The 21558-nt window shown below is 36.5% G+C and overlaps 1 protein-coding gene across 1 annotated transcript; it reads left to right on the forward strand.

Annotated features, from left to right (window-relative positions):
* Nucleotides 1–41: 41 nt before the first annotated feature.
* On the forward strand, nucleotides 42–20892 carry HAT1 (histone acetyltransferase 1). Its single transcript, XM_083842487.1, has 11 exons — nucleotides 42–171; nucleotides 2577–2648; nucleotides 4690–4765; nucleotides 6461–6581; nucleotides 12403–12582; nucleotides 12809–12930; nucleotides 13431–13535; nucleotides 13884–13990; nucleotides 15610–15761; nucleotides 17058–17174; nucleotides 20479–20892. Exons 1-11 carry the CDS (start codon nucleotides 165–167, stop codon nucleotides 20644–20646), a joined length of 1227 nt encoding a protein of 408 aa, XP_083698613.1. The 5' UTR covers nucleotides 42–164; the 3' UTR covers nucleotides 20647–20892.
* The last annotated feature ends 666 nt before the right edge of the window (nucleotides 20893–21558 follow it).

The following is a 21558-nucleotide window of genomic DNA, read 5'->3' on the forward strand; positions in this document are numbered from 1 at the left end:
GTGGCCCGCGGGGGTGGCAGCGGGCATGCGCGCGAGCCCCGTGCCTCGGCCAGCACCAGCCGTTCGCTGCGTGCCGCGGGCGGAAGCGGAAGAAGGAGCGGGGGCGCGTGTTCTCACTTCCGGCGGGTGGGCGCGCGGGCTGGTTGGTCCTGCCCCGCTCCGAAATGGCGGGTGAGGCGCGGGACGGGGCGCCGGTGGGCGGCGGGGGGGGCCGGCAGCGGCCGGCAGGGAGGCCGGCAGGCTGGCAGGGCGGGCGGGCGGGCGGGCGGGCAGGACGGCTCGTCGTGAAGCCGCCGTTGCGCCTCAAGCCGCCCGCGGGGAGCTCGGGGCTGCAGGGGAGCGCCGTGATGGCGCCGCTGGCAGGAGGGGACGCGGAGGCTGGCAGGGGAAGGGGCGCTCCGCTGCCGGCCGGCGCTCTGCGTGGTGCCGAGGGCCGGCAGCGGCTGGCTTCGTGTCGCCTTCCTCGGCCCCGCTGGGAGAGGGGGGTGGCTGGGGCATTGCTGGTGGTACGGGTGCCCCGATTCAAGAGCACCTGTTTGTGAGATACTGGAAACGTGCAGAAATAAGGTACAGAATAGTAGCTAAAAGACGTACTAAGGAACAAAATAGTAGCTAAAAGAGGTACGTCCTATGTTTGTTAGAGGTCTTGGGGTTTCGTCTTCCCTGAGAGTATTTGTAGTTGCTGGGTAAACAAATAGCCGTGTAACGTAACGCGTGGTGCTTGGGGATAGTATTTTTTACACCCATGTATGCAAACACTTTTGAGAAAACCTGAGAAGCTGAAAGGAGGGTATTATAACTTTGTTTTTCCTGGCTGACAGTCTGTCACCAGCTTTCTTTTTCAGTCTATTTACTGCTCTTCAAATACAGCGTCTGCCTGTCTTTTGGAAAACATTTCTTAGTGCGGAAAACAGATTTGCCAGTCTTAAAACAAAAAACAATAGAGCCTTTAAAAAGTAGGAAGGATAAAAAACTAAAACTTACTTACTAGAGGAGTGGTGTGTTCTGAAATGAAGTCAGTAAAGTTACAAAACTTTAGTCTTCCAAAGCAGCCGATGTATGCTTTTCGGCTTTAGGTCTGTTCTTTTATTTTGAGACCACCAGTCTCTAATTACGTTGTTGGGTGAAAAAGTATTCCTTCCATGTGACGTATTTATTTTCAAATCCTTGTTGAGTCCTCAGTCTGTAAGAAGGAAATTCATTTTCCTCGTTTTATACAGATATCAAGATAGCTCTGTAACGTAACATCTGGAGGCATATCTGCACATTTTTATATATTACTTGCCTGTTCAATTTCTGCTTCGGGGGAAAAAAGATTACCAAAAATGTTCTTTCCATAATCACTTTTTAAGTGATCTTTTACTGGATGAAATACAGGAATCTTTGTTAGTGCCATTTGAAGCTTTCAGTAAATGGATTTGCATCAAAATCCTGCGTTAGCAAAGACTCTTTAGCCAGCTGAGAGCTCTGATGTTTAGGGGGAAAAATGCTCTTTTGAGATCTCAGGCACAGAACTTGGCTCCTCTTTCTCCATTTGCAGAATAATGTTTCCTTAAGTCCCAATAAGAAAACTGGCAGGTGGGGTGTGAATGGTGCATGTTTCTTGCTTCTGTTTTAGTGGTTGAGCCAACAGTCTCTGCGGTGTTTCTTGTTTACATGTTTGACAACATTTGTGTGTTCTAATTTGGTTCTACGGCTTGGGATAGAGGTTGATGGGGATGTGAAACTTGTAACAGTCAACCATACCCTGTGCTTACTCACTGCATTTGTTTTGTGTAGTTTTTGTATAGTTATGTCTCTGTAAACTAAAGCATGCTTATAGGAGGTGACATGAATTTTTTAGAAAGGTGTAGTTATTATGAAAACAGATTTGTTTTGCCTCTTAAAGGAAGTGGCAATGTTTACAGGAAGTAAGGTGTTCTCCCATAAAGGTATGCTTTGAGTCCTCTGGCAGAGCATTACATTTGACTATAGCTTCATGTAGATCCGGGTGTCATCGGGACAAGAGTCTCCAACTCTTACAGAGCTGGAATGATGAGCCTAGTAATGCATGTCCAATAGAGCGTTACTCTGGTATGAGGCTTCAGGGCACCCCTGCTCTCCGGAGAAGTAATAAGAAATTAGAATTGGGATGAACTAGGTATCTTGAAATACTGATGTGCAAATGCGTGTGTTCTTGAAAAGAAACATTTGTCAGACTGAATTCTTAGTTTTTACTTGTTTTTTTCCAATGTGTTTTATTAGTAATGAGTTTTAAACACTTAAACATTTAAACGTTATAACATATAAATGTTTTGAATATAATCCCCTTCATTTTCAGAAACTAAAGAGAAAGATACTTCTGGTCTGTTTTCTAGTTATTGTTTGTAATTCCAGAAAAGTGTTTTAGAAATCTTAACATTCCTCTTATATTTGGAGTGCATATTGTTTGGGGATTTTTCTACTTGTTCAATATTTTTGGTGTTTTTGTGTTGTGGTTCTTTCTGTCCTTGAGAACCTTTTTCTAAACATACTTGTTGAATAATAGTAACACAGATTGTGCACATCTAAACCATTTTTAAAATCTTTTTCTTCAGGACTAACTGCTATGGAGAAGAAGCTGGCTGAATACAAATGTAACACAAATGAAGCGATTCAGCTAAAGCTAGGTAATGTCGGTTTTTAAGTACTGTGCATTTGAATTAAGAAACTTTCTTATAATGAAATCCACCCAGGTTTTATATATGTACCTGTTAATGTAAATATACAAACACAAGAATAGGAACGCAGTCTAATTAGACTAATACTAGCCTAATTTTGCTAAGACTAGTGCAGTTAAGTATAGCTGTAGAAACTCAGGCCTGTCCCTGCATCATAATGTTATCTGCAATTTATTAACGTATTACTGGAGTGCATTGGAATTTAACCTCCCTTATTTTTCTTTAAGTATTCAGTATGTTCTTTCAGTTTCTTCTTCTCTAAGCCAAATGCTATGATGTAGTCCTAAGCATCTGTTGTTTTCATGGTGACCTTAGAAGCAGAGCTCATCTTGTTAGGGTTACAAATTTCTAATTATTTTTTATTTTACATCTTTCCCTTTCCTCTCTTTTTTTTTTTTGAGGAAATAGTAAACACAAGAAAGAAAACTGAAAAGTGTTGTGTTGTTGGGTTGGGGTTTTTTGCTGCCCCCATGCCCTCCCCCATCTAGATTACCCAAGCCATTTTTAACAAAGTGTTTAAAACCTGAATAGAAGTAGTATGTTACTCTAAGATTTTAAGAACTGCTCCTTGCTTTATATAGCTTGCTTATTAGGACATCCAAAATACAAGCAGAATTACTGAACTCTTGATAGACTCACTTATATCTGAAACTATCTGACTTGTAGCAGTAATTTCTTAAGAAGAGAATAGGTCATACCTGTGTGTTTTTAATCTTTCTAGCCCTTCAGCATTTTGTTTCATTGAACAGAATAAATAGCATCACTTGTTAAGAAAATAAAAGTATTGAACCTCTTAAGCACTCCTCAGAGCTACCACTAACAGTCTGTTCCATAAAGTTTAATATTATTTTTAATGCATAATAAATTTAGCCTTGTGATCCACACCTGTCATTCTAACCCACGTACTTAAATCTTTAGGCCACTATAATTGTGAAACATTTCTCTTGCACTTAAACAGTATATTTGAAATAATCAGTTTGGGACTGGATCTAATGTTTTACGTTTCCACTTCTGCCTTTCAAAAACCCAAGGAAAGGATGAGAAATAACAAGAACTATTGGAGTGAATTTGGTCTAGAAATCCGAGGAGCTACTCATGAGTTTTCAGGGAGACTGCTAGAGGCTTTTTACTTGTTACTCATTGCCCTCTCTCTCCTAATATTTTCAGTTTTCTTTTTTCTTTTGCTGAGTGTAGATGTCACATATGCAAGCTATATTAAAAGAAAAGATGAGACTTCACAAACTAATACCATTTGGGAAGAGGAAAAAAATCACGCATTTCCCATGTGCATATAAAAGCACACTGTCTTCTTCTGGGTCCTCATTTGATCCATGGTGATATTTCAGAATTGCTCTATTTTTGCCTTTTTTTGTTTTGCTACTTTACCTCAACTGTTTAGCTCTCTGGAAAAAAAGTCATGGGGAGATAATAACTAATTATTTTTGTAATTTTGGTGCAAATACCACTATTGTATTAGTGCCATTGTTTTTAATGTATCTGTGTTGATTCTTAAAAATTTTAACATCAACATTAATGCATGTAAACGTTTTTTTCTATTCATCACTCTCTGAAGACTCCTTACAATGTGGTGTTCTGAACTACATATGAGAGAAGAGCAAAAAAGCGATAAGGCAGCTTCGATTACGTGATTGGTCTTGTTTAGTGTAGGAATATCCATTTGGGCAGTGTACTTGGTGTTCAACACGGAGTAAAAGCCAGTAACAGTCAGGATATATATGTGTATGAAACTGTATATATATATGTCTGAATATGCATGTATCTGCATCAATTTCTCCATTTTACTGTGTTTACTGATTTGAGGAAATAACATGCATCTAATTTTCACAAGATGTATTTGTTTCATTTGTATGTCAGCCTAACGTAGGCTCACAACTGAAGCTGTTTATAGTGAAAGAATGCATAAACATCTAGCAACGCATCTCTGTATGAACAAACTGATGACTTGGTCATGTTCATTTTTTCTTCTCAGTTCGCTTTCCTGAGGATTTGGAAGATGACAACACAACATTTAATCCAGAGTATAGCCATCAAGTATTTGGAGATGAGTAAGTTAAAGTTTTCAGAGTAAAATTAATAGGTCTGGAAGGGGGAGGTTGGTTCCTAATTGCTAGAGAACAGGAAATACTACTATAGCAAACTATTTAAAATGACACACAATACTTCAGTTTTATGACTGTATAGTTAAATAATGGCCTTGGTATTTAGCATGTGGACTTACGGCCTTGTAGTCATTTTATGTGCTACTTTTAAGATATTAGCAGAGGACAAAATGCCTGATTGTGCAAACAGAATTACTTGTCTCAATGGCTATTGCATTCAGGTAATCTGTTAAGATTTGTAAGAATTAATAATTCTTCCTTAAAACTTTCACAGTAATGAGTGCCAAAAAGGTATCTGTCAACAGTATACCAATTTATTTTTTACTACAATATAGCATGGAATTTTTAGTGAAAAAGATTTAAGTATTAACTTAAACTCATATTCTTGGCTGTTATAGATAATTGATAACTATTGAACTCAGGCATTTGTTTTCTCTAATACGTACACCTGTAATCAGTTAGATATTCAAGAGATACAGAAACTGTTTAAAATAGGCATTTCATCTTTTTTCAAGTATTCTAACTTAAGTAGGGAAACTAGCCCTAGTGCTAGAATGTCATTTAATACTATCAGAAGAGCAATAGTGAAAAGTCTGGCTGTAGCTTTAAAAAAAAAAGTTAAAGCTTTAAAAAAAAAAAAAGTTAAAGGAAAATACATGCACATATCTGTCTACTTGAAACAGTTTTTTAACTTTCAATTCCTTTAAAGAGCATTCTAAGTACTGTGTGCTACCTATAGTAATTGTAATAAAATTAGTTGCACTATTGCACATCTACTGCAGCTATCACTGAGAGTAATTGTGCTTTTAGTAATGGGAGAACTCTCCAATCTGTCAGTATAGCTAACATACAAATTATTGTTCTGGCAATTCAAACTTTAAATTAGAAATGTGCTACCGTAAAGGAAAAAGCTCGGTTAAAATGCATTAAAAAAAAAAAAAAGGAAAGATTCTAATGTCTTTCTGTGAATATAACCATTTTCTGCATTTCATTTTTTTTGCCTGAAAAGAAATTCTCTAGATTTAAAGCAATGTAGTACTTATATTCAGGCAACTCACATTTTTTGAAGTGTATTAAAAAAAAAAAAAAAATCTCTAGTCCATACCTTTTTGTATTTACTTGGTTCTAATTAAGTCAAATAAGTATATAGCAACTTTCCACCAGAAACACACTTGTTGCTATGATTTGTTATCTACTTGTGTTTTATACAGTAACTTGCAGTAGTGTTCCAAAATGTTAGACTGCTACACTGCAAACCTAAGTTTTAGTAAATGATATTAATTGGTATTAATAAATAAACAATAATGAGGTTAACATATTAGAAACATAAATACAATATTAGTTATCTTAGGTATTCTTTTGTGAGCTATCACCGTAAATGTACAGGCGCTGTCTTACTGAGTCCAAGGACATGTTCTATTTCTGCACTAGAGGAGCAAAATAACTAATAAAAATAATGTAAGGCATTCTTTCTCTAGAGAGAGACGCATTCAGTCTGATTCCCGTTTTCCTATAAGGAGTCTTTAGAATGCCTCGCTGGGAAAGATGATGTGAATTTAAAGTGATAAGTGAAAGCGCTGTATTGTGAATATTCTATGAAGCTAATTTAGATCTCCTGAATGTGCTTTTTTCCTTCCTCAGTGAAGTTGCCTTTGGCTACAAGGGACTGAAGATCCTCTTGTACTATATTGCTGGTAACCTGTCAACGCTCTTCCGCATCGAATATACATCTAAAGTTAATGAGAAGTTTGACTGTGTGGAGGTAAAGACAGAGCCAAAGCTGTACTTATTGGGAAAGTTTAATGGAATATAGACAAAAATTCAAGGTTTAGTAATTACCCACCCAAACATGAGTTACATTTTAAAAAAAGCTTCCCATTATACTAACCTAAAAAAAAAGCTTTGAACTCCATCTGTACGTTTTCTCATTGCTCTTCCTTTGACTTCAGTACTGCCATCAAAAATGTGCCAAATGCTACAGCCAAACAAAAGGTACTAATACCAAGGCTAGTTCCACAAAAAAAGGCAAGTCAATTTTTATGTTAGACGTCTCCAGGAGGACTAGTGGTTTTCTTCATATTGAAGAGAATCCAGTAAGAAGGAAAACTGATTTTTTTCAGAGTGGATTGTAATGCATGAAGAAAACTTTGTACCATCTGGGTTTTGCTTAGTTATAGGGAAGAAAAATTTGATTTCTTTTGAAAAGAGCTACTGATGAGGTTATTGGTGAATCTTCACAATATTCTGTAGTGTGGTTATACACTTGCACTGACTTCAAATTACTCTGCCTGAGAAAAGCTATTCTCTTTTCTAAGAGTAAGCATCTTTATGATTTGAAGCTGTATTTAAAGTTCATAATTTCAAATTCATCAGAACTTATTTAAATGCTTTCAAGGGAAAGCCTGTCTTTCTAAAGAAAAATAATACTGGAATGAAAGTTCTATAGATTTGTCCTTCCTTGTTCTGCACTTGTGTTAAATATACTTTTAAATATACTTAGTTCCGCAGGCTAAGTCCCTGGAAATATACTTTTGTATTTTGAAATATTTCTGAGGCTAGGACAATATATCTTGTGAGTGAAAGGTCATATCCTTCAATCTTAATAAGCTTTTAGAAATAAATAAAAAAAAGAAAGCCTGTTGGCTAAGTAATAACCATATTAAAATCAAACAGACCACGTCCAGCCTTTCACCAATATAATTTCAAAATCGTGTCACAGTGGGAATCCACACCAAAATACCTTTTTTACTCACATGCTATCTATTTTCTGTACAAATAACAAAGCTGCTTTACTTTTCTAGAAGTACAAGCAAAGTAAACAAGGTATGTCATGCCTTAAACTAACACTGCAGCTTTTCTGATCGCTCAGAATCCTTGCTTTTTTCAAGCCCAGCATTGCCTCTACTGAATTATTCCTCCAGTTGCTTAAGGGACTGAGACGGGGACAAAAAGATCATCTGTTTGAGCTAGACTTCCGTATACTCTTTTTCTAGAATGCTTACAGGTTTTGACTGAAGCATTTTCACTGTGCTTCCTTTGGTATTAACACAGTGTGTCCTAATAAGCTGCTCATATGGCTACATCTAAACCTTAGCAAGGAAAAAAGACATGGTGGTCAACAGTCTCGTTCTGCCGTTTGTATTTAGCATTAGTAACACTACATGAACCTCTGATAATGTGTTGATATTTGAAAATAAGCAGGTTGTTAATTTAAATGCATATTACCATGTATTTCTTTAAGTAAACTGTTTAGTTGCTTAGCTAATTTGGGATACTAATATTAAAATACAAACCATATACTCTGCATGACTGGTAATCTTTCTGCTGCAAATCGCGTTCTGGAAAGGACAGTAGTCTGCCTTGAACAAGCTGGTTAAAAGTGAGTTTTAACGCCGTGTCAAGTTATTCACACCTTATCCCCACGCAAGCCCTTTCAACAGCAGGTGACTTTATTCTCTGATAGGAAGTTTGTTACTGTTATTACTACAGCAGCTGCCACTATCTCTGTCTGCTAGGGACTGACTGAAATATTTGCCTAAATACTGTTTGCTGTTTCTCCAACATCTTTAAACGTTAGGTAAAAAATTAAGATCCTGAAATGCCAGTAGCCAGAACTTCAAGTATATTTATGCATCTTAATATTGTTTCCCTGAAGATGGACCTATATATCCCATGTTAGTAAGGAAGGCTCAGGAAAGTATAATCATGTTTTGAACAGAAGTATGTTCTTGGTTAGCACTCCATTTAATGATAATGGACAAAATTGATCCCTTGGGTGGAGTTGATTCTTTTAAATATCTGAAGAGAGGCTGCTTTCTTCTAGTGCAAATATGAATAGCATTGACTTCTGAATTGCTAGCTACTTTCAGATTTGCAGCTGTTCAAGTAGCCTCCTTTTGTTTTGGATTTCATGATGGAGTGAAGGAAAGTATTTCACTAACTTATAAAACAGTCTTTGCTATCAATATGTTATCTTGCTTTGCAGCTAGTCTAATATATTTGCTTTAACACAAGTTAGTGAGTGCAATTTTAATATTAGACGTACTTTTTTAGGTAATACAACAGATCGCTCTATTGTTCCCTGCTAGAATTAATATTTATAACTGATAGAAAAATTCAGCTTTCAAATATATTTCTATAATTATTTTAAGTGAAGACACTTTGAAATAACATCCAAGTAATACACAAATGTTATAATTGTCTATTAGTACAATAATAATCTCTATTTTAAGAAGTATTGAGAGTTGAATATAATGTACGCTTAACTACATTGCCCACTTAAGTAGTCCTACTACAGATCAAGTCTAGTTATGAAGTCCATACTGTAGTCCCCATCATCTCACATGGTTTGTGTATGAAGGCAATACATTACAGGTAGCACTTGCATGAACCATAAGCTCAACGAGTCTCACAAGTCAACAACGGTTTTTGCACTCTTAAATGTCTTGTCTGTGCTTAACACTGCTGCAGCAGCCAACAGGATTGTTCTTCCTTAAAGAAATGGTTCTGTGTAAATCCTTGCAAATTGGTAAGATATGAGTGCCTTGCTTGGATAAAAGAAACCTCTCACCAATATCAAAGAAATACACAAGGGAAAGGCAGTAAACAAACTTCAGTAACTCCTTGGTATATGAGCATTTTGGAGAAGTTTTTTGAAAGTGCCTACGATGTAATGGGTGCTTCTCTAAACAACTACAGGTATTAATAAATCAAGCTGTTTGTATGCTATTGGTATTTCCAGATTCCAATAATTCAGGACTCACTAACTGAAAATTGGATCACTTAAACTTATGTCACCACTCAAACTGAGGATTCTGGGATTTCCTTCTGTAAGAGATGGAGATCTTATTAACCCTAAAAGTAACTGACAATATAGTTTCTTTCCTTTCTTAGATTGTCAGGCTTCATTTCAAGGGGAGAGAACCTTAGGGAGGCAACAGGTAAAAATATGTTGTGGTTATGTAGAATCATAGAATATCCCAAGTTGGAAGGGACCCATAAGGATCATCAAGTCCAACTCCTGGCACCGCACAGGTCTGCCCAAAAGTTTAGACCATGTGACTAAGTGCACAGTCCAATCTCTTCTTAAATTCAGACAGGCTTGGTGCAGTGACTGCTTCACTGGGAAGCCTGTTCCAGTGTGTGACCACCCTCTCGGTGAAGAACCTCTTCCTGATGTCCAGCCCAAATTTCCCCTGCCTCAGCTTCACACCGTTCCCACGGGTCCTGTCACTGGTGATAACAGAGAATAGGTCACCTGCCTCTCCACTCCCCCTCGCAAGGAAGTTGTAGACTGCGATGAGGTCCCCCCTCAGCCTCCTCTTCTCCAGGCTGAACAGGCCCAGTGACCTCAGCCGCTCCTCATACGTCTTCCCCTCTAGGCCCTTCACCAACTAAGAACTAAGATGCGTTATCTTATGTGCTTTCAACAGGTGAGAGTTTGTCTCCTGTCACTGTTAGATGAATCTTATGAACATGAGGGGAGCAGGTTTTTTTAAACATGACACACAATACTTCTTACAGCATGTTCATCCCTTTTTATGTATCATCCACGTGGTCTGTTATTGATCTGATGCTTGGAATTCCTGTTTTAATTCTAGAGGATTTTTACATGTTTTTTGCAGATGTGCAAAATGAAAGTCAGTAGAGATTCTTAGTTAAGGATTCCTAAAAGTTTATCACCAGTGCAGACTTAAGATCGGTGTAAATAATGCACTTATACAATTTGAAAAGAAATGAGTGTTTCTGAAATACTGTGCTTATACAAATACTTATTCTTGTTAATGCATGTAATTCCATGATTCTGCAAAACATGGCTAATTTTGTGTTATGCAGTTAAATTAGCAAATGTAAAGAAAATACGTTAAATCAGTATTACTTTAGGATGAACAGAGAAGGTGTTTTGTTTTGAGAATGAAATGGATGTAAAGACTGTACATGTTTTAACTGGGTTGTTACACCGAGTACTGTAGTGCTATATCTTAATTGCTTAATAGCGCTCTCTACAAATATAAATATAAATGTTGGTAGTACCAAACCATTAAGAATAAAACTTGTTTGTGCTGAACCACATCCATCTTTCTCTACACTAAAAATGTAACTGAATGATAAAGTGCTATTCATTTGCAGGTGCATTGCTTCTACTTAAGGGAGGATGGTTGAAAGGACAGGAATTAGTAGCATGTTGTATTAGCCTTTTGTAGTGTATTTTGTTCTAAGCATCTTAATTTCCCTGTTTTGAATGCTAAGTAGCAAGGGTCTTGGTTTTGAACTAATACCCATCATGCATGTAAACGGTGTGAAAGAGCTGCTTAGTAAGTTAACACAAAGTGTTCTTGTGTAAGTCCTTGTGGAAATAGATACAATACAAACATTACAGCTGAACTCACGGCAAACTCCATTAAGTAAAAACCTGGATTCATTGTCCAGAGGAAAGTTTGAATTGAATGTAAGCTCATTTTGTTGAATGTAATGTCAGGCTTTTAGGGGTTGTATTGAGGAGTACGGTTTTGTTAAGTTGAGACCAATTCATTAAGTTTTATTGCCTGGTGAGAAGCAGTAATACGTTATTGTGAAACTTCATCAAATATTCATGGTTAAAAAGAAGTAGTAAATGTATTCAATCAAGTGGTCTTTTTGGGGTCTGAAAAGGATTATGAAGTCTGCTCAGCTGATAGTCTCTAACTTTCAGTTTGGTTAACTGAAAAAGGGTACTTCTAATCTCTGAATTTAATTTTGATGTTAGAATATTTCTTTCCTCCCTGGTGTTAGATTTTACAGGTTGGATATGCTGTCAGTATCCCTAAATGATATTTTTATTATTTAATCAACTTTGTTTTCAAAGTGTTCTTTGATTAGAATGCAGGATGTTTGTCTTCTGAGTTTGCAATGTAGTTTGCAGCTGACTATAGGCAGGCATTTCAAGCAGTGAGACATAAGACTGCAAGTGTGTGCTAGCTGTCACTTTCTTGTTTGGGGGCTACTGTTTTTGGTCTTTGTTCCTTTTTCTCCACTCAGTTCAGCACCACCTAATACCTCTTAAGCTGCTTGTTTGGGAACCCCAGCTCCATAAGGCTATGTGCCACAGTCGTAGAGACTTGTGGGATGAAAAGTCTTGGCTTCTGATTTTACTGCTCTTTCAGAAATAAATGTGTTGCATCCAACAAACTAGGAAAAACAAGAGTAGTGTTCTTTCCATGTGACTGAATTTATAGCCTCCTTCCTTGTCTTGCCATTTGTGGTATTCCTTCACACAATGCTTTTATTAGAATAGCTATCAACGCTCTTAGGTTTTTCATGGGTAAATGTAACAGTCCATGAACATAAAAATGTTCAGAAACTTATGATGTAACTGCTAGTTTTTGGATACTGAGGGTGGCTGGACTGTGACCTTCCTGTATCTCTCCAGTCCTTTGTCTGCTGGGATGTCACTATTGAACAACAGGAACACTTCCTTGCCTTGTTTTCTTTGAAATTGCTGATAGGCCATAGCACCTCTTTTTATATTCATCTCTAATAGCACAATGGTCACTTTGTCTTTTTTTTAATCTTCCTCTGATCCTGACCCCTTTTGTATTCCCCAGGCAGATGATGTTGAAAGTAAAATTAGAGAAATCATTCCTCCTGGTTTTTGTACAAACACAGATGACTTTGTCTCTCTGCTGGAAAAGGAGGTCAACTTCAAGCCCTTTGGAATGCTGCTACACACATATTCTGTTCATAATGAGGAAGCTGGTGAAGACATAACTTATCAGATATATAAGGTATGAAAAAATAAGTGAAACTTCTCAAGCAGACAACTTAGTTTACTTTGAAGTGAGGAACTTTGTGTAATGTTTCAACTGTAGTATATAAATGCGATCATTTAACCAGTTTATTAATTACGAGCATGTTCTTTTTGTACTGGAGAATTTAATTAGGTTTTACAGATTTTCTTTCCTCTTGCATCTGTGATAGGCTTCACCTGACTTCTCCTGGCTTTTTCCCTAGGCTGACATGACATGTCCAGGCTTTCGAGAATATCATGAAAGGCTTCAGACGTTCTTGATGTGGTTTATTGAAACTGCTAGCTTTATTGATGTAGATGATGAAAGATGGAACTACTTTCTAGTGTAAGTACAGTTCTAAAGCAATAGTGGACCTTATTACCTCCACAAAGCCTGCATTTTAATTGTGGCTGGCCAATTATTGGAGCAGTATAATGATATTTTTCCCAGGAAAGAAAAACCATTGTTTATCAGGCTTGAGTTTTCCTCCATTATGCTTTGGGAAACCTTGAGAATAGAGCTGAATTAAATGCTGTTGTCCGTTAGAGCCCTGAATGTAGGCTTAAACAGTAAAATGAGCTTTGCCTGTGTTTTCTTTTACTTGCCACCTATTCATCTTTATAATAGGCAAGTGCACTGAAGTGCTGCAAAGAGGTCTGATTTATCCAAGTTGCTGCACACCAATTAAGTGAATTGTACATTCAGAACATAGCAGGTGTACCCATTGGGCCCTCACAGAGTAGCTTGCTGACACTGAAAATTCAGTTGGAGAATGGAAAAGAAAATGGACACTGCATGGGAGCGCGACTGTAATTGACCTGCTTGGCTTTCTGTTTTATCTGCAGATTTGAGAAGTATAATAAGGATGGAGCTACGCTCTTTGCGACCGTAGGCTACATGACAGTCTATAATTACTATGTGTACCCAGACAAAACCCGGCCACGTGTAAGGTAATTGGCGGCGTAACTCGTGCCTTGCCTTTTATTTCAGAAGAGGGAACTGCTGAAGTTCCCAATACTTGTTTATAATGGTGTTGATTTGTTTAAAAAAATCCCCATTATTAGCTGGCTATGCACTGATTTATTTCATTGTTCCCTTCTTGAAGCAGAGGGAATCTCAAACAAGTTTTTGAATATTTAGCAATTCTAAGACTACATAAGAGTTATGGTTTAAAATTAAGATTGGTACATGTACTTTAATGAAAAATGAAATACCATTTAGTTTTTAAGTCTTTATATTATAATGTTTGCAAATGCATGCGTTTGAACTGAAATATCAATGCATTCCTTTGTCTGTAGCCAGATGCTGATCTTGCCACCATTCCAAGGAGAAGGCCATGGTGCTCAGCTTCTTGAAACAGTTCATAGATACTATATGTCTTCTCCTACAGTACTTGATATAACAGGTCTGTGTTAAATTTTTAATTAAGTTCACCTGTTCAATAACACAACTTGTAGCATTCACAGATTGCTAGCCCACAAACCAACTTTCATGTTCGCTTGTCAGAATTAAATGGCCTTTTGAAGATTTAGCTTCAGCTCAGTTCAGGATTAATGGTACCCTGTTTTATAGAAGAACTGTATATAATGTAGCTCCCTAAATCCTTTACTTAGAGAACAGCACACCAGGAAAATTCAATCCCTAGCATGCACGGATTACCAGCTAATTAGCCATTTTATTGTGAGATACACAGCTGAATTTGCCAGGAGATCAAGCTTTGTCAAATTTCTTGTTCAACTTACTTCTATTAGCCAAAACTCAAAACTGAGAAAAATCTAAAATAGCATATTAATATTTGTGCAGGTAAAAATTTTACAGACTAAGAATTTGTACAGGACTTGTGCTTCAGGAGCATGGCCAAATGCATCCATCATGTCAGAGGTGTGTGCGCCATACATAAAAATAAAATTTTATGGAAGAAGGGGGGGGTATATACACCTGGAAAAAATATAGCATGAAAGTTGGCTACAAATATGATATTTGTCCTGTGGTTTCAAGACCAGTATAGGAAGAAACACAGTTCAAACTCGAATTGACTATTTAACTGTAGGTGCCATCTCAGAACTCATTTTAGGTCTTAGTTTAAAAAATAGTTCTCCACCTCCCCAAAAAAATAATTAAAATGCAATAGAATACTTGCTTTCTTTATGTATCACTGCAGGATAATCCTAACACAAGGTAATCCACCTGGTAATTTGAATCCAGTTCATAGGAACCTAGGGTAGTACTACTTCCTCTATGCAACATGAAGTCTTGTTCATAGAGTGGTATTTTTTTTATTATCTCTTTTCCTGCTAATACTACAAAGCTGTACGTTGCTCTTACAACTGAGGATAAACAAATTCTTAACACTGAATAAATCATTTGACATGTTTCATGGCTCAGTGCCTTAAATGCGGAGTTGTAGCAAACAGTATGAATTTGCTCTAAAATAGCTTTTAATTATAGACTTTGTCCTGCTTTTTTCCATAAATAAATATTCTCTTTGGCACTCAAGTTATGGAATCTTTTACGAAATCATTTATTGTCATTTTTATGAGAAAGTCAGGCTTGACAACTGTGATATGTGGCCAGAATACTTAGTAAAATTAAGCAAAGCCTTTTCCTCTTTTCAGAAAGGTTAAAATTTAAATTCCCTGGAGGAAATAATGCTTTAAAACATTTCAGAGTTTCACTTTTGCAATGAATGTTTTGTCCTGGTTATAACTTGTCATCCTAGCTGACACAAGTGAAATGTATATTGCTAGTATACTATATAGAAACTATCTGAACTTTTTTAAACTGATTTGGGTGAAAAGGAATGGAATAAATGAATTTCAGTACAGCTTCTCCAATTTCTTTTGCAGAATACATGTCATACACCTAAAACTTTGATAGCAGTACTTACAATTAAGCATGGTTGTTTATATAGTGATGAATACTGTATCTGGTTTTGTCTTTCACAGTCCTTGTAATTACATACAGGAGGTGAAGCAACAAATAATGCTTATATTAACTATGTGCTCTTATATGCATTCTTTCTAGCTGAAGATCCATCTGAAAACTACATAAAGCTAAGAGACTTTGTTCTTGTAAAGCTCTGTCAAGACATGCTTTGCTTTTCACCAGGAAACTTAATGCAAGGCTTCAGTCAAGAAATGGTGATGGAAGCTCAACAGAAGTTGAAAATAAATAAGGTATTAAATCAGAACTGTTGTAGTTGGACCTATTCTTATGAAGCTAGTAGAAGAGCAATTTAAACATAGATGTGGAGACTTGGAATTTGCATACTCCAGCATATTTTAACAGATTTCTAGGATCTATCTCAAAGAGAGGTACATAGCTCATGGTTTGAAATGCCTTTTTTTTTCCTACTGATATTGCTGATGTAATAGAATCTGAGAGTTACCAATTTTTTCAGGTATCAGCTTCCATTTTTTTCAAGTATATCTATACAAATAGCCATTGTTTTGGGAATGCAGAGCACTAAAGTAGCAAGCAACTCTTACTAAGGCAGCTCTAAACATTTAGAGAACTAAACAGTTAAATTTAACAATTAAGTTCGCTGATAATCTCCACAGTGAGTGATTAAAGTCATTGCTGAGTATAGTAGTGAAGAGGCAGAGTTGCTTAACTCAAATATTTGAGTATAGTTCTGTGAAAACATTGAATGAGTCTTACAGCATGCAAGGGGGACAAGCGGTATTCAAACATTCACAAAAATCATACCTCTTGGGTAAGGGAAGTACATCTGCAGCCTTCCGCGTATGAGATCTTAAGCCGCAGAGGATAAATAATCTGATTTTTTTAATAGTATCTAAACACATATAGCAAACCATTTTATTCTGTTGCTCAGCAAAGGAATACTTGATCTTGAATTCAGTTTTAATGTTGCAGCAGTTAGTAGTAATATAGTAGCAACATGAATCTTGTTTCCTTCCCAGATGTGACACTAGCTGATCAGTGTTCCAAAATTACTTCAATTTTCTATTAGAAATAATTAGTCTTCCGTTCTCTTCCTAGTAAACAGAAAACTTTAAATATTGTTTCTTTCTCATATTTAGAACTTCCAAGTAGCTTTGTGAAGAGTGGTAGGTATGTCAAGATTATTAAAATTAGTACAGGAGGTACTGTGTAGTAATAAATTGCTTAATGTCACTCTAGTTCCAATCCCTGAGTTCTTTGAAGCCATTTTGGACTATGGCTTCTGGACTTTTTGCTGCTCATTTGCTGCAGGTCATTGAAACACCTCTGTGGCTGGTACAGCATTTTGAGAAATCAGACACTGGCTGCATGGAAGAAATAGAGAAATAACTAATATTTATTCGTTTAACCCACTGGTGAGGAGGGTCAGGCTCATAGGCTTCGTCAGTGCCTCTGACTGGTGTCCGATAAGCTGAGGAATCACTCAAAGTGGATAAATACTGTCATATTAGAGTTCTGTTAACTGATCTTTTTATTTGGACATTATTTTTATTCTTTCTGTTCATTAGCAACACACAAGACGAGTTTATGAAATTCTCCGATTGCGTGCAACAGATATGGGTGATGCAGAACAGTCCAGAAGCTATCGGTTGGATGTTAAAAGAAGACTGATTGGCCCCTATAAGGTGTATATGACTTAAGTATCATTTAATACTTACTTCAAGGCTAATTATACTTGATTTTACTTTCATTTCCATAAATGTAGCTGATGCTAATTATGTTGCCAATCAACTACTATTAGTTATGCAGTGATCAACTGACACGTATACAGATGCAGAGAACATTAGTTCATAACTCTGCTGAAGGTCTTGTTTGTCTCCTGTTTCTTGCTCAATTCCAGCATTAAGTTGTTATTGAGCTTATGGTATGTAGCCCTACAGGTGACATTACATCCAGATAGACTTAAGGGGGGGAAAAAAGTCTATTTCTTGAAAAGGTTAAGAACATCTTAAATAAACAAACCACAAAGTTGGAGGTGAGGGGTAAATGTCATAGCACATTTACACAGAATACAAGGTATAGTTTAGATTCCTGTTCTACTTGTTAACTGGGTCTAACAAAGCAGCTTGCTAGAAGTAATAATAGCCATGTCAACATAGGACTCCATGCAGATGGGATATAAAGTAATTTCAGAAGTGAAGTTCAAGCAACTATTGAACTTAGTGTAAAGTAATTTTCATAGTTCCTACTAAATATGCTTGTGAGGATCTTCAGTATAGGTGATCTGTGTTGCATTAACTGACCATCTGAGACACATGTATGTGTATATTGTAGTTGCTAATCACGTCAGTCTCTGTATTAAGAGTTAAAAGACCACAGATGAACCTAGGTTTATTGCTGTAACTAGCTTGTTAGCTACTCTGCAATTACGTACTTACTGAGCAGACCAAAACCTGGTTGGAAAAGTTTGGCAAAGTATCAGAATTATCTTGATTATCTTGCAAGCCTTCCTAAAGCAGCACTTATCTTGTTATATCAAAATAGCAAAACTCTGATTGTACTCATGTTGGACTTAGGGGGGCTGTTAGCAGAAATGAGAACCCAGCACTGCATTAAACACTTGGCTGATCTGGAGACAACGCCATGTCATGCTGAGTGACAGGATCTTAATCAAAACGCTTTCTATTCTTTCATGAGTGTCTTGTCTCATTTGCTAAATTTCACTCAGTGTCCACTACAAATAAGGCCATGATTTTCCATCTAACAGGACTGTTACATGGTTCCAATTCATTCATTCAGCACTGAAGTCCTGTGGGGAAAACCCAAAATTCCGTAGGCATCTTCAGTTCTATTGCTTCTAACAATCATTTCAACTTGAATCTTTGCATGTAATAAATACATTAAGAACAAAAAGTTATACAGATCTTTGTATTGCTAGATATGTAATATCGGTCCTCTAAAATTTTAGAATATTCTATTTCATTTAGAGTATTCCATTTAATTTTTCAACAATAATTCTTTTCAAAAGAATGTAAACAGGGAAAAGGTGTTGGCTGACTTTTAGGTTAATACACTGACTTTAAACAGTGCTTCCAAAAAAGTTTAGTCATGCTCTTGTTTAAAAAAAAAAAATTAGCCTTTCCAGAACTGCAACTAAACTCTCAATATGTAGTAATTTGGAGGAGGAAAGTAGCTTTTTGTAAATAATCGGCAATATTACAGCATTCTTAATGTTACTTGTTTATATAAAGCACTTGATAACTTCATTTGGACGGTGCTGTCCAGATGTAGAATAAATTAAGGTAGTGGGAACTTAGTAATAGTGGTACTTGCATTTTACAGCTTCTTCATGGCTAGCTGTAGCAGAAATACAACTGATTTCAGAAACCCAAACCAAAAATCCATTAATACACCTATCCCCCATCAAGTCTTCACATTAGCAAGGAGATTATTGCTAAAAGTACTGCAATTTTTACATATACCACACCACTCAGTTGGAATGACTGGTACTGACAACTATATTGCTCCTGGTATAAGAACTACTAATACAGGAAGTGAAATATTTGGTACATGGCATCGCTCTGAGGTAATCCAGAGGGTGAACAGCTTGTGAAATTTGGTGTTATCAAATATTCTACACAGAAGAGAAAAGGCTATAGCCTAAATGTTTTTTTAAGCTTTGACAAATGTTTTTTAAGCTTTGATTATTCAAGTAGTAGGGAGCTAGTTTCTATAGAACAGGGGACTTTTGCTTCTGCTCTGTAAAGCCATTGCTGTATGTGACAGTGTAAAATCTATTTAGGGAAGACTATCTTTATTGAAAAACAAAAAATCTGCTTACCTGGGGTTAGAGTTCTCTCTATTTGTCCTACAAAGCCCATGTAGAGCATTCAATAAATACCAAGTAGAAGTTCTGCTTTTTCTTATACATTATTAGCAGAATTGTTCTTGCTATACTCCATGTACCAACTGCTGGGATATAAAACTTCTAGATGTCTCAAATTTAAATTAGATTATAATATACCTACATATTTCTGTTAATTAAGCAGACTTGCAATTAATTCTAGAATAGAGAGGTTTTCATTTTTCTACTGACAAACTTTTTGCTCAGAAAGGTTCTCATGTCTAATTTTACTTGGGTGACTTTCACATTTTGAGTATCTTACTCATTGTTAGCCATAATTGCTTTCAAATATGACTAGATGTTGACTGGATAGAGCAAACATGAATCTAAAATTCCAGCAGTTATGTTGCTTTCGACATCCTTTCTACAAGGAAATGTTTCTTGAATATTGGCCAAAGATGTACTTGGAGGCCTCATCAGGACACCCGTACAGGATCTTCTCCTTTTTTGAACTGAAATTTATCTATCTATGGGATCTGTGGGAGATTACTAAAGCTTCTCAGATCTTACCCATTTATAACTTACCATGGTCTCAACTCCCACTTCCTCACCCTCAGCATCAGTCATCAAAATCAAACAAATTTTCCTTTGAGAGAGAAGTGTGAAGTTAAATAGAGTATAGAAGGGCTTTGGTCTTGAGACTGATGGGAAAAGCAAACTTGTTTGAGGGGAATTTTCTTTTAACAAACTTGATGATTCCACAGGCATGGGAAATACTTACTGATGAGATACCAAGCATACATAATGCATATATTTCTTTTTTAATTGCTTGATTAATGACAATATAGAACTAAATATTGTGGTAGTTTTTCTAGTTTGTAGTTTGTAATGCCATAAATTCTAGTAGTGTAACGTTAGTCCTAATCAGTAGGCGTAAGGTAAAACTTTGAAACCATTTTTCACTTTGCTGGTTTACTGGTAATACAAAAACTATGAAGCTTTAACCAAAGAGATTTCCTAATTAAACACTGTTAATGTTCTTTATTATTAGGGATATCTTAATAATGAAATTGAATAAGTATAATGAAATACTGTATTTTTAATTGTTCGTTACATTCAAATTACTGTTTTGTTTAATTGTTTAGAAAAAGCAGAGAGAACTTGCCAAGATGAGAAGGTGTCTAAGACCAGAGGAGCTGACGAATCAGTTGAACCAAATAGACCTAAACATGCAACACGAACAGTTAGAAGAGAGCTTCCAACAACTTGTTTCAGATTACCGAAGAGTTCTGGAACGACTTGCACAAGCATGAGGATCCTACCTGTACAGGAAACTTGCAAATTTCTATACAGTGTTGTGAAGCACATCTTTAATTGCCACTTAACTGCAAAAAAAAAAAACTCATGTGACGTTTTAATCACATTAAAGGTGATTTGTGTTTCTGTGCATTTTGAATATTTTCTATTTTTGTGTTGTAGATTTTAAAATGTACTTTAGGTTTGGGAGCACTTATTGCTGAAATAAACAATGTAGATTCTCAGATACAGTAACACTCCAATTGTTTGAATTTTCTTTTACCCTTCTGTTTTGCCTCAAGAGTTAACAGATAACTGAATAGCAAGATATGTGATACTTAGATTGCAATTTTCTTATTTCTCCTAACTTGATCCTCCTCAGGCTGTTTTACTTGGGTCTTACAATACCGTGTAGGCCTGCGCAGTCTTCAGTTGAATGCTATATGAACAAGTAACAAGGCTGGTTCTTTGGTCTGTCCAGCACACTTCCTGAATACAGGCTATTTACAGAGATATCTTGTCTGTATGATCATGTAGTTCACCTACAGCAGTATCAAAAACTAGTATAATCGTTAACGATGATAATGAGAGATCTCTCCTGAGCTGAGTAGTAATCCCTGAAAGTAGAAGGGGAGGAGTGGTGGTGGTTTAGTTTTTTCATTTTGTTTTTCATTGAGCATGTTGAGGTGTTGATGTTAAGCCAAAAGGGAAAGTTGAGTGTAAGAACTGTTTTAATTCAGTTTTCTGCACTTGTGTCTCTGGATAAGTCTACTGAAGATGTTATAATAACACTGCCTCACCTTTCACATTACAGAGGCTGAAGTCATTCATGAGGTAGATGGAAGAAGTTTAAGACTTAAGAAACTGTAGGACTAACAAGGAAAAAAACACTTGATTGGCTGTTTGCCCCTTTATCTTGTTTGAATGTT

This window comes from Anser anser (assembly GCF_964211835.1).
Source record: "Anser anser genome assembly, chromosome: 6".
Classification (NCBI taxonomy): Eukaryota; Metazoa; Chordata; class Aves; order Anseriformes; family Anatidae; genus Anser; species Anser anser.